General features: G+C 48.2%; 1 protein-coding gene across 4 annotated transcripts in view; it reads left to right on the top strand.

Annotated features, from left to right (window-relative positions):
* The window catches only part of LOC104875384 (creatine kinase S-type, mitochondrial), a 201396-nt gene that overhangs the window by 33504 nt on the left and 153905 nt on the right, over positions 1 to 13987 (top strand). For 3 of the 4 annotated variants that reach the window (XM_010642890.3, XM_010642904.3, XM_010642896.3), the window contains exon 2: positions 13866 to 13972. In XM_010642890.3, the coding sequence (XP_010641192.1) occupies positions 13866 to 13972 (107 nt within the window). Of the gene's footprint in view, positions 1 to 3483; positions 3511 to 13865; positions 13973 to 13987 lie in introns of those variants that run through there. The other variant, XM_010642887.3, reaches the window with a different exon arrangement.

Raw genomic sequence — 13987 nt, 5'->3', positions numbered from 1 at the left:
GGTGTGGTGGGGCATGCCTGTCATTGTAGCACTCAAGAGGCTGAAGCAGGTAGACTGCTGTGTTCGAGGCCAGCCTGGGCTACGCAGTAAGTTCAAGGACATCCTGCAGTACACAGTAAGACCCTGGGGAAAAAAAAAAAAAAAAAAAATGAAGAAGAATAAAAATAAAAGAGCAAATCCTATAATAGGCCCAAAGTATTTTCTACATCTTTAGTACTGTTTAAAAACTGTTATGTCTTTAAAACTGTTTATGTCTTTAAAGTATATAGTCTCAAGGTAGCTCACTTGAAAAATGCATAAAATGTGTGAAAAAGAAGACAGACATTACCCAGAGCTAATTACTACTAACTTGTTGGCATGTTTCCTTCCATGCATTTTTATTAATACTTTTTCATAAATGTTACCAATTCTGTGTTTTTTTCTACCTTGCTTGTGTTGCCTGTCCTCTCCATGTAGGTACATGTGAGAGCTACCTCATTCTTTTAAACTACTTATTCATGGCATGACTGCTATAGTTTATTGAGCTGTCCCTTTGTTGATAGAGACTTTGGTTTGGTCTCTTTTGTTTATATTAAAACACTGTTGCCATTAAAATCCTTGTCTGTGCAAGTTGCGCAGATGAGTGACTGTTTCCCTACAAAGTAGTTCCTTGGCATTGGGATATGTGTTTACACTTTTTTCTTTTACTACATGTTCTAGGAATCGAGCTTTATCCACTTATAAACGTGCATATTGTACATACACAGATGTTATATCTGCTTATTTTTCTTTTAAGGTATCAGTTGCATTACCCCCCACTGCTCATATCCTTGCATTATTTTGCAGTTATTGACTCAATATTGGCCTCTTTCTATGTCACATATACAAAAGCAGTGTGATGTTCCAGGTGATCTGAACCTTTACAGCAGATCACACATGCCTGGAAACATGACTCTCAACTACCCTCTAGTCTGCCAGTATCTTGTTGAGGACTTTTGCTTCATTAAAAAGTTTGGCCTGTAGATTTGTTTTTTAGTTAAGTTCTTGTCTGGTTTTGGATCAAGTTAATGCTAGCTTCAAGGAGTGAGTTTGGCTGTACTCCTTCCCTTTCAATTTAACAGGAAGAGATAACAATTATAAATATATAAGCACCAAACAGCGGCCCACCCAACCTCATAACAAACACAATTGGACATAAAAGGTGAGATAAATATGAACACACTTACAATGGGGAGCTCAATACCCCTCCATCACAAATATAACAATTAGACAAAAAAACCAAAAACATCAAAGTTGGCCCATACAGACTTAATAGGTGTCTACAGAGTGTTCTATCCAACAACAATAGAAGTCATATTTTCTCAGCAGCACACATAGGTCTGTCCAAAATAGACTACACAGTAGCCTATAAAGCTTGCTTAAATAAATATAGAAGAATCAAAATCATTCCCTGCACATTATCAGATCATAGTACAATGAGTTTAGAAATTAATGGCAAAAGAAAGCCAGAAACTATGCAAACACATGCAGATTAAACAATACATTCTTGAGTAATCAATGGATTATAAAAGAAATTCAGGAATAAATTAGACAGCTCATAGCTCTGAATGCCCATATCAGAAAAACAGCAAACCCAAATAAATAACTTAGTGATGTACCTCAAGATCCTAGGAAAACAAGAACAATTCAAATCCAAAGATTGTACAAGAAAGGAAATCGCAGTCTTTTGTCAGCCTCCTTTTCTGTTGGATGGCACTTGGCAGCAACATTTGTAGTGTGTTTGCTTATACCTGGTAATGACATGAGAGGGAACTTTCAGAACTGACTCACAAGGTAGCCAGGTTGGTAGGGGAAGCATGTTTAAGGTGAGGGAGAAGGCTTTGAGGCAGATTCATATCAATGTGTTTTCCTGTATTCAATTTTTAAAAATTTTAAATTTAAAATTTTCTATTTCCATCACACTGTCTATTTCCATCACACTTAGGACACATTGTTTATCTGCTCACATCTGAGGTTCGCTGGGCCTGGAATGTGGGCCGGAGTTGGAGCCTGGCATCAGGGTGTGGTCAGCGGGTGGCCCCTGGGCAGTCTCGGGCAGACCCTGCAGTGTGAGCTCCCTGTCCACACCCACTGTCTGAGGGAGGTGGAGCTCGGAGGACACAGTCCCTTCACCGGAGGGGGATGACTCTGGCCTGCTATGACTCTTAGCTCCTGGCACCACCCATTAGGACAGCAGAGCTCCTGTGACTGTGCAGTGTGACAAGACGGAAGGGAAGAGCCAGCTCAGCATGCACCCGGAGACAGAGCTGTGCACCTGGCCACCTGCCTTGTGCAGAAGTGACCTGAGCTTCTGATGCACACAGACTGGGGTGGAGGAGAGCGGCCTGGCTGCCCGAAGCAGGCTGGGAGGAAGACCTGCACAGACGCATTTGGATGGAGATGGAAGACGGGCCTCCTGTGACAGGGCCTCCACCGCCCACGGGAGAGCTCTGGGATGGGGATGCTGTTACTATCCCTGAAGAGCGTGTCTGTGCCAGCAGGCTCTTTACTTGGCCCTAAACAGCCAAGCTGACAGACTGGCCTGGCTCTGGACCAGCTGCCTCCTGCCCTGGACTTCAGGGTGCAGAGGTTGTGGTCACAGAGGGTGGCCCGGAAGCCTCGCTTTCTTCTAACATGGCCAATGCAGCTGCTGTCCCTGCTCGTGTCCTCACTGACAGCACAGGGATCCATCGTGGGTCTTCCTGTGGATTCATTTTTTATGTTACTAGGGATCGAACCCGGGGCCTTCACACTGAGCTATTTCATTGGCCCTTTTTGTTTTTTATTTTGAGATGGGTCTTGCTAATTTACTAAGCTGTCCAGGCTTGAATCTGAGATGGTTCATTTTTCTGCTGTGAATTCTCTATTGTGAGCTCACTGTGACCACCTTTTTCTTTGTCTTTTCACACACTTCCCATAGGTTCTTTAAAGCCCTGTCTCCTCTGGGACATATTTTCTCACGATTGATGGGTCTCATGTCCAGTTTTGTTTCATTTTTCTCTGCATGCATGACCAATAACCGTGGAGTATTTACTGAATATATTGGATGACGCTGAAGTCAGTTACTCTCCTTTGAAGAATCTTCATTTTTGTTCTGGCGAGCGATTTACTTGGCTGACCCAGTCTTCAGACTCCGCCTTCCCTGTGGCGGCCAGCAGCTGTCACCTTTGATGGGGAATCTTGGTCTTCCTGCTGCCCTTTCCCATAGGGCTCCTTCCATCTTGTGTGTGGAGGTCAGGTCCAGCCAGAGACGGATTTGTGGATTTCCCCTCCGAGGTTCCCGCCTCCTTCAGTATTTTATTCTCACTTGATTTACATTGCTGTGTTCTTAGCTACTCCTCAGACCTGTAAAAGTGTGGCTGTCTGCTGGAGATGTCTGTGCCGGGCCGCGGGGACCGTGGCGCACCTGCCTGCCCAAGGCTGTGTAGACACGAGTCACAGTTATGGTTCTCTTCTTTCAAGAGTCAGATCCCTGCTTAAATGTCCAGGATTGTAAGTTTGGGTCTAATTTGGGGAAATTGGTGAGACCCTGTCTCAGAATAGTTTTGTTTTTTTTGTTTTTTGGTACCGGGGATTGAACTTGGGTCCTTGCGCTTGCAAGGTAGGCCACCGAACCGCTGAGCTAAATCCCTGGCCCCTCTGTCTCAGAATATTAAAAAAAAAAGTTTGGTCCAGTTGTTATATTGTCCTCAATATATTTGCTACATTTATGTTTTGTTGTATATATCATGTTATGTATATCATACAGATGGCACTTTCCCTCAGATTTATAGTTGCTGTGTCCTGGAAGGTCAGTTTGACCTACTCAGCCACACCCAGAACCAGAAGTTCATTAGTGTTTTAATAGATATTATCGCGTGATCATCCGCTGTTGGTTTTTATCAGCGTTGTCTTGGGTGTGCAAATGTCCCTGCTTCCCTGAATGTTTTGCAAAGCTGTTTCCGTAGCATCCTATCGGTCTGGGGAATTGTTCTTTCAGTTTCTAATGGGCATTTCCTGAGTTCCAGTGAGCCAGAGAAATTTTCCCATTTCTCAGGAAATTATGTCTTGTATTTTTTAACTTGTCTGTTTATACTTTTGCTCATTTTTCTATGGTTGGCTTTTTTGTTGTGGATTATATGGGTGAATTATAATTGTGAATTTCTGACTGCTTACATTGCAAATAGCTTCTAGTCTATTTTTGCCTTTGTTCCCAAGAATTTTTTACCCTGGGAAAGTTTTAAACTCTTATGTAAAATTTATCTTTTATGGCTGTGGTGGGCAGTTACTGAAATGTCCTAGTGTTTTATTTTATAACTTCAATTCCAACTTATTGTTTAAAATAATATTCTTAAAGAACATTTTCAAACATATTCCTAGAGAAATCAGGCTGTGCTGCATGCCTATAATTCCAGCACTTGGGAGGCTGAGGCAGGAAGATTGCTTGAGTCCAGGCACAGGTAGTGAAACAAAACTCTATCTCAAACAAACAAACCACCACCACCACCACCAACAAAAAGCATGATTGTGACTGTAATTGCTCAGAGGGGACCGGTTTAAATCTCACATGATTTATTTTACTTGTTGCCATTGTTGGACATTTTCATTATTAACGATGCTAGAAACATTCTTGTGCATAAACCATTGTGTGCCACTCTGGTTATTGCCTAGGTATAGACTGCCATATAAAAATGGGGATATTTGAAGTCAATGACACAAACTGCCACCTATTTCTGCAGAGATTGTAAGAATTTGTAGTTCAGCCAGCACACTGTACCTTCCAACTCGACTTTATCATTTTTTAAATTGGAATTTGACAGAATGACCACAGTGCACAAACACACATCTCTTTGGTTACCAGCAAATTTTTCATAGTTTTGGGTGTTTGTATAATTTTTTTTTTGCTTTGTGTTCATGAGTGGTGAGTATTCTGTGCTTTTCACCACATTTCTATTGGAATACTTGGGTTTATCTTTCTTATATTTAGGAATCCTAGATGTGTATACTGAGCACGTTAATTAATCCTTTTACAGGATCTGTTTGTCACTTCATGAGCATAGCAGTTGGATATTTATGATCATGTCATTATCACTGGAGCATGAGGGCTTTGGTCTTCAAGTATTGCTCAGTGAATTTAAATTTTAATAATCTTTGCCCTTAATTTCCTTACTTAGCTAGTACTTAAAATGCAGAAGTTGAAACAGTGCTTTCTAGGATTCTATCTTATATAATATAATGAACCCAGTGCTTTTGAGTTCAAGCCTTCACTGCAACAGTGTTTCTCAGTTACTTCGATATGTGTGATGATGTTTCCAGTACAAATGAGGAGCAACACCATCAAGGACTTTCCTGTTTCTTAGATGTGTGTTTCCTTTTACTTCCATTTTGGTATGACATCATGTAATATAGACTATTTCTGAACATCAAAGTCAGAACAATGGTCCCTGTGTTCTCCACCATAGTGATAATATTCTGAATTTATTTTGATAATGTAGGATTTTAGAGCCTTTTTTTTTTTTTTTTTTTTTTTTTTTTTTTTGGTGGCATCACGATTGGACCCAGGGCCTTTGCATGGAACTTTTATTTTTTTATTTTTTCAGCTTTAATTGAGTTTACTGGTACATTTTAGGGATACAGTACAGTTACATTCATTGTTGGGATCTTGTACCTCTACATGACAAGTCTCGGTTCTCATTTTTCCCCCTTATCCCTGCCCTCCCTTCACCTCCCTCCTCCCCTCCCCATCTGCAAACACTTTATTTCCATCTTTTCTTTATCTCACATTTTTTCTTTTCCCTTATTACCCTCCCCCTACCCATCCCACCTTCCCTACACACCCTTAGCCCCTTTCTTCCCATTTCACAATGTCAGTAATCTTATTAGGATCTTATGTATTATTGCAGTTTATTCACACCAGATAAACTATTCAATATTTACACATGTGTGACTTATTTATTTCACTTAGGAGTATATCTTCAATATGTATCCATTTTCCTATGAATGAATCTATTTTCTCATTCTTTATGGCTGAGTAATATTCCATTTTATAGAAAAACCACATCTTCTTTATCCAGTTTCCAACTGATGGGCAAATGGGCTGTTTCCAAGTTTTAGCTACTACAAACTGTGCCGCTATAAACATGGGTGCACATACATCACTGTAATATGATTCTTTTAGTTCTTTTGGAACGATACCCAGCAGAGGGATGGCTGGGTCAAATGGAACCTCTAGACCTAGCTTTTTGAGGTATCTCCATATTGATTTCCATAGTGGTTGCACCAGTCTGCACTCCCACCAACAATGGAGAAGGGTTGCTTTCTCCCCACAACCCTGCCAACATTTGTTAGCAGCCATTCTTTGTGGGGTGAGGTGGAATCTCAGTGTTGTTTTCATCTGCATCTCTCGAATGACCAGTGATGTGGAGCATTTTTCATATATTTTCTTGCTGCTTTTACTTCTTTGTGTGATAAATGTCTGTTCATTTCGGATGTCCATTTTTGAATTGGGTCTTTATATTTGGGGGTGCTGATTGTTTTGTGTCCTTTATATATTCTAGATAATAGTCCTTTGTCTGAGGAGCAGCTGGTAAAAATTTTTTCCCACATTTTAGGTTGTCTCTTAGTTCTGCTGATGGTTTCTTTTGAAGTACAGAAGCTTTTTAATAAGATGAGATCACAGTTGTTGATTCTGTCTGCTAGTTCCCGTGCTACTGAGGATTTGTTCATAAAGTCTTTTCCTATGCCAATGTCTTCCAGAGTTCTGCCTAACTTACCTTCCAGCAAGTTTAATGTTTCTGTTTTAATATTTAGATCTTTAATCCACTTTGATTTTAATTTTGTGCATGGTGAAAGATAAGGGTCCAGTTTTAATCTCTGGCAGGTTGAAATCCAGTTTTTCCAACACCATTTATTAAAGAGGCTATCTTTCCTCCACTGAGGATGGTCAGCTACTTTGTCAAAGATGAGGTAGCTGAGTACATCTGGATTTGTTTTTGTGTCTTCCAGTCTGTTCCACTGATCCTCAGGCCTGTTTCTTTGCCAGTACCTGCATGGAGCTTTATACATCATATTTTCTTAAAAATTTTCAGACAGGGTATTCCAAAATTGTCCATTCTGGGGGTCTAACTTGAGACGCTCTTGCCTCAGCCTCCCAGAGAGTGGCGATTATAGGAGTGCACTGCCATGCCCAGCTGAGGTTGCCTGTTTTAGTTCTTGGAGAGCAGGGATCCCTTTGTAAACACCACTGAGAGATTGCGTGTGCTCAGTTCTCCCATTCTGTTTTCCGAAAGGTCTTTCAGATCTCTGACTTTGACCCTTTATTCCCACTCATGCAGGAATAATGGAGCCAGGTAGGATGCACCTAGAGTCCACCTCACAACCCTCTTCTCCTTCCTTTTGTTTTTTTATTTGCATTGCCCAGTCCCAGTTGACTGAGTGCCTTGAATTTGCTGTTGGCAGTGAAGGAGTTATGCAGCTTGCCTAGTTTTCGCTCTGCTAAGTGGTACTAACTTTCCTGGATTAGAGCACACACTTTCACTGCATTTGATTTTTTTTTGCTTTTGGCACAAATGAGAATATGGTTGGCACACGGGAGAGAAATAAAACCAGTAGTTGAAAGGAGAAAGAGAAGAAGGCGGCATGCGCTGAGCAGGCCTGGTGGTTTCTGCTTTAGCACGGGTGAAATCAGATGCTCTGTGTTGGCTCAGGAGAGGCCCTGTGGCCTGGGCATTGGCCCGGGACAAAGCCATCCCCAAAATGTGAAGCACGAGGGGCCAGGTCTGTGCCCTAGATGAAACCTCACTTCTGGCCTCAGCAGAGGGGAGGTTTGGTGGGAAGTAGGGGGAGCTAAGGACCCTCAGCAGGGGGACAAGGAAGAGAACACTGGACCCTACCTGAGGAAGTAGCAGGACTGGGGGGCGGGGCTGGGATGGTGACTTAGGGCATCAGAGTGCGTGGCTGGGACGGTTCCTCTTTGCAGTGTTATGTGAGCACCGAGGAGATGTGAAGAGCGAAAGACAGAGGAGACCCTCCGACCTCTCCCCATCCTCTCCCACCCTCCAGTTAGCAGCGCTTACTGTGATTGGGTTGTTTGTGAGATTCGGAAGCCAGACGCTGTTTTCCCCTGATGGGAGAAAACCACAGACGGAGGCAATTAAACTCTTGCTCCCTGAGCTGGATTCTGAGTTTAATCTGTGGCCATTAAAATGTACTTGATATTCAACTGCTGTTTGTGAGAGCGGTAGAGTCACAGTGTGCATTGTTCTCAGGCTCTGCTTTGCTCCTGGTTTCAGTCGCGGCCTGGCTGCTGTTGGGGTGGATCACTGGGCATTTGTCTGTCCCCAGATGCAAACTCTCCAAGGCTGTGGGAGAATTGGAAATGTTTTCATCATGAATAGTTGGCAAACCACAACAGAAACAGCAGGGCCTCTTCTTAATTACCAAGAGTGCTGTGTGCCGGCCCCTGACTGCGACCCATCCCCTTGTCCTCAGCCGTGCATTCGCTGTGTTGTCTGAGGACAGCGGAGTGAAGAGGGAGGACCTGCAGTTTCTGCTGTTCTGCGGAAGAGCAGAGCCCAAACCCTGGGCAGCCGGGGGGCAGTGGGTTCCCAGGGGTGCTGGGCGGTAAGGACGAGTCTCCCTTCCTGCCTCTCAGTGATGTGAGTGAGTGCGTGGGGCCTTCACCTTTGGTGGAAGTGGGCGTCTTCGTCACTGTCCTTGTTGCTGGGACACAACACCGGACACAGCGTGAAGGAGGAGACGTGTGTTCTGGCTCACATTTACAGTGCATGGTTGGTGGGCTCCACAGCAGAATGACACGGCACAGGGGAATAGCTGAGGAGAGCTGCTCACATCGTGGCGGCCAGGAAGCAGAGAGGTCAAGGGAGGAGTCAGGAAGGGAGATAAACACTTCCAGGTCAGCCCACAGTGACCTGCCTCTTCAAGCCAGGCCCTCCTTCCTAATAGGAAGTCAGCCGTAAGTCCCCATAATCCAGTCACCTTCCCAAAGCCCCACCTTTGAGCTCATGAGGCCTTGGGGGATATCCAGATACAACATCAGGGAAGGTGGAACTAATGGAGGTCACACTGCACCCCCAGGGCAGAACAGTGCTCTGGTGTCTCCTTTTCTGCTTGGGGTCTCCTGCTGCCCAAGCCCACGGCCTGCTTTGATGCTGGTGCCATGTGTAAAGTCTGTGTAGCCAGGCCTTGAGTTGAGCCGTTGTAGTGGAAGTGAGCAGGAGGGAGGGGAAGCTCCCAGCACCTTGGGACTTTCTCCTCAGCGTGGGGGGAGGCATGTCTCAGTCCGTGTTCAGTTGCTATAACTCGGTACCATAGACCCAGGGATTTACGAAGAGCAAAGACTTTCTCAGCCCAGGGCCCCAGCGGGGTGGTCCACGGCTGAGAGAGGCTTCCTCGGCGAGGGTCTCTTGCTTGGAGACTGACTTCATGAAGAGTCCTGAGGTTGCACAGGTGTCCACCGGGAGAGAGCCAAGCTGGCTTTTTCAACAGACACGCTCTGAGATAAAGCAGGAACCCGGGTGCATGGCTTGATCGGCCAGTCCAGAGCCTCTGACTGTGCACCCTGGCGTGGTCCCACCGGTCGCAGTCCTCGTCACCTCGGCGGGGTTACGTGTCCACCGAAGCTCCGGGGGGACTGCGGACGAGGGCAAGGCAGCCGGATGACCTGTTGTCCACCTTAGCACTCAGGAATGAGCCTTAGTGTGTGACCCAGATCTGAGAAGATGACTTTGTAAACCGGGTGGAGAACAAGTTCCTTTTCATGTATACAGGGTTTTCTCCGAAGCTAACAGCGTGTGCAGGTTAGAGCTGAGTGAAGGGACCAAAGGATCCGGAAGCAGGCCTGAGGCGTGAGACTGATACCTCCTCTCCCTCTCCCGGAGACTAACAGAGCTCCAGCCTTGCCCTCTCCGTTCATCCCTCCAGCGGCACCATCAGGACCCGTGAGCAGGCCGAGAAGCCCGGTGGGGGGGAGGAGAGCAGAGTGTCAGCAGCAGGAAGTCGGGAGGGAGAAGGGAGGGGCGCAGCTGATCACAAGCATCGGACAAGAGACAGGAGCCTGCGTGAGGATTTAACAGAGCATGGAGAGGAGCTGCTGCCCCTCCAGGAATGGCCCCTCATCTGCCTGCTGTGCACCCCTAAGCCCGCCCGTCTCGCTGTGGTCGCCAAGCGCAGCTGAGTGAGGTGCCTATGCCCGAGGGCCCGGGCTGTTGTGGCCTGTAGTGGCACTGCCCCGGCTGCCTCGATGTCTTGGATTGCTTCAAAACGTTTCCCTTTCAGGGTCATTCACTGTGACTTCGGGGAAGAGGCAGAAAGAAGTCACACGGTGCCAGGTCCGTGAGAAAGGTGGGTGAGGATGCAGCTTGTGTTTTCGCGAGCCGCCTTTCCATGGGCCCTCGGCAGCAGCATTCACCGTAGTTTTGATCGCATAGACACAGTTATTGTGGGTTATGCGCTATCCGTGTTGCCATGAAGGACTCAGACCACGTGGAGACGGAGAACGTGTTGGAAGCGTGTAACGCCGCACCCCAGACGGCCTGTGCTCCTAGGACTTTGCCTCCAACCTGCAGAGCTGAAGGAGCAGAGCTGAAGTGAGCTGCGATCACTTGGGAAGGACAGGAGCACGAGGAGCGGCCGCACCTCGAGGGGAGCTGAAGTCCTGCAAGTGAAGATTCGCGTTGGAGTTACGGTGGATTCTGACCTGACCCTGAGGCTTGCCTTTCCTGATCTGGTCAGTTTATCTTTCTGGTGTTGGGTCCGAACCTCGCGGTTACGTCTCCTTACTGACAGTGATACTTGCGTATGGGTATCATACAGTGTGATGCTCTGACACGGTTGTGAGGCGGCACCCTTACATCGGCCTAATTAACAAAATCCATCATCTCACGGACTCCTCATTTCCTCTGTGTGTGGTGAAAGCATTTAAGGTCTACTTTTCCAGTAGTTTAACAATACGCAGTACATCCTGCCTTATTACAGCCTCCTTCTGAGCAGTGGATCTCTGAGGCTTACTCTCCTGGCGGCTGAAGGACTTAGGAGCATCTCTCTTCCCCTTCGTCCCCTCCTCCAGCCTGGTGACCACGGCGACATTCTCCGCAAAGTCATGTGGCATTTGTCTTTCTGCTTGGTTTGTTGCATTTTGTGTAATGTCCTCCAGGCTCTTTGGTGGGACAAGATCTCCTCTTTGAAGGTGGCAGAATATTCAAGTATTTATATAGAGTCCACCAAGAAATGGGAAAAGAAAAACTTGTATAAATATTTTAATGGTAAAGTTGTTGAGGTTATGAGAGAATACAAGTTACCTTTGGCCTCTGCAGTGACAGAGGTGCTCAGAGTGGTGGCCGTGGGCTCCCAGATGTCCATTAGCACAGCGAACTGCTGCTCGGGGAACCTTGGTCATTGAGATCACTGCACACGTGTTTTCGGTTCCTTCTCTAAGGGCCGGCAGTGTAGCAGGTTTTCTTCGATATACAACGTCCAAGGGTGAGTGGGCCGGCAGTGTAGCAGGTTTTCTTCGATATACAACGTCCTCAAGGGTGACACCCTCTGTTGAAAGCCATCGCCCTAATTTTCTTTTCCTGAAGCATGTATACATTTTCTTTCTCCACCAGTGAAGCATATACACACTTCAGCACTTCGCTGTGCTAATAAACACGCTGCACAGAGCCGCGGTGAGCCCAGGAGTGTGCACAGAAGACGAGACCTCTGTGGCAGCTGCCCACCCACAGTTCTGCTCCTTCGCCCTGCTGAGGCTCAGGAGATGACAGTGTTCTGTTTCTTCACAGCTTAAGATAAAATGATGTGTTTGACAGCTTCAAGTGTGTTTGTTTTTCTTAGAGCAATTTACTTGTAATTTCTAAACATCCAGGACGTGTGTAGTAGTGGAACTGGCCACGGATGGCTGTGGAGCAGGGTCAGTGGGTCGATCTCGGCTCCTGCTCCCTCCCTGGTATCCTCTACTCAGGAAGCACGGTTGGGCTCTGTGTGGGTGGCACCATGCCGTCGTCCAGGGTACACACAGCCAGGCTGGCAGGGAGAGATCATAAATGGGCCGCTCTGCGGCCCGTGAGAGAACTGCTGGCTTGATCAGAAATACAGTGAATGCTGCTGCCAAGCGCCATCCAGTGGAAAGGCAGCCGTGTAAAAACATGACACCGCATCTCACCGGATCTGATTCACCAGATCTGGCAACCGGTGATTTCTGGCTCTTCCCCAAAGTCAAAATGACCGTGAAGTATCAGCATTTTGAATCCATTCAGGTCACAGAGGCAGCCAGGACAGTGCAAGTACAGACCCTCAGGAAAGAGGACTCCAGAGCCGCTGCAGGAAGTGGCAGGGATGGTGGGATGAGTGTTAAAGGGAGGGGAGGAGTCAGGGGATTCACGCAGCGTGTCTTTGACTGTAATACAAATTGAAACTTGAACCCCGCCATGTACCCCACAGCCCGCTGTGTGGCCCCAGTGATAGGCCTGCCAGCGTCATCTGGGTGGGGACAGCTGGGGAGTCGGAGGATGGGGCTGGAGGAGCTGGAAGCGAGGGTCACTGTGGGGCTTCTCCTTGGGTGGCTGGGTCTGAGTGAAGACCGGAGGAGCGGGGTGCGGGCTGCAGAGGGAAGGAGCACACAGGTCTAGACACGGGCAGGGGCGGCCCTGTCGGGCTTCTCCCTGTCCTGGCGCTGACCAGGGCTCTGCAGAGGGACAGTGTAGAGGCCGCAGGACAGTGTCCAGGACTCTGCCCGACGCCGGGGCCCCATCGGAGCCGTGGTGCTCTGCGGCCCCGGCGAGGTGGATCGGCTCCTGTAGAGGCACACACTTCTCCATCACGCGACCTCGGCCGGTCCCTCGCGTGTCCCCTGTGATGCCCTCTCCTGCTGGCTGTGATCTCCCCAGGCAGCAGCACTGCAGCCTCGGCTGGGTCCGTCTGTGCCTGCCGGGCCCTTGGAGCTGAGATCCGCCGTCCCAGGCCACCCGTCAGCGCCGCCTGTGGCTCCCCAGCTTCCCTGGGTGAACACGGGCTGGGTCACTGCGTCCCTTTCCACATGGCCTGGACGTCAGGTCACCACGCGTCCTCGGCCTGGGCGGGGTTTGTAAAGTGAGGTTGGCGGACCCCGAAAACCCCATCTCCTGGGGAGGTTAATGGACCACTGGCTGGAAGTGGTCTTGTTTGTTTGTTTTGTTTTGTCGGTAGCATTCCTCTCACCTATTAAAGGATGTGTGGGTTGTTTCCAGTTTGCGGTGATTATGAGTAAAGCTTATATGAGAGAAATCTTGTCACTCCTGGTGAATCTCAGCCCGTTTCCCACTTCAGCAGAACACCTTTCATCCAGCGATCACTGAGATTATGTCTCTACCAGAAAGAAACTGACCCGTCTCGGCCAGAGAGGCAGCAGGGATTCGGTGGTCTGTTCACGTGGCCCTCTGAAGTACTGTGACGGGGGACTTGGAGGCTGTGCCCTGTCTCCTGCGGAGACGGAGGCTCGAGCAATGGGAGGGACGGGCCGAGGCCGCAGGAAGGGCCTGGCCGGGCCACACGGCAGGTGCAGATGGAGGATGGAGAATGAGCAGGGCACGGAGCGGGGAGGAGTCTTCGGCTCGCTGGGCTTCCTCCGCCTTGGAGCTTCCTAAGGAGACAGCTCCGGTGAACTGTGCTGTCTCTGTGGCCAGATCTAGCCCTGGTCTCCGATCTCTCCGCAGACACGTGGCCAGCCAGGCCATGGCCTCTTCTGGGCTGAGGACTGGCTGTGCCGTGCCCATGCGTCCGGGACACCGTGTGGGGACAGCGCTGCCCACGGAGGGGCTCCAGGTGGGGCGCCGAGCTGGGCCCACGCTAACCCTGTCCGTCTCTCTCCGCAGTACTACTTCACCGTGCTCTTCGGCCACGAGGGCCAGAAGCCCCTGGAGCTGCGCTGCGACGAGGAGCAGGATGGGAAGGAGTGGATGGAGGCCATCCACCAGGCCAGGTGGGCACGGCAGGC

This window comes from Fukomys damarensis, unplaced genomic scaffold (assembly GCF_012274545.1).
Source record: "Fukomys damarensis isolate Sample0158 unplaced genomic scaffold, DMR_v1.0_HiC HiC_scaffold_3, whole genome shotgun sequence".
NCBI classification, from domain to species: domain Eukaryota; kingdom Metazoa; phylum Chordata; class Mammalia; order Rodentia; family Bathyergidae; genus Fukomys; species Fukomys damarensis.
The sequence above is the reverse complement of the archived record's forward strand: the minus strand, read 5'-3'. Positions and strand labels throughout refer to the sequence as shown.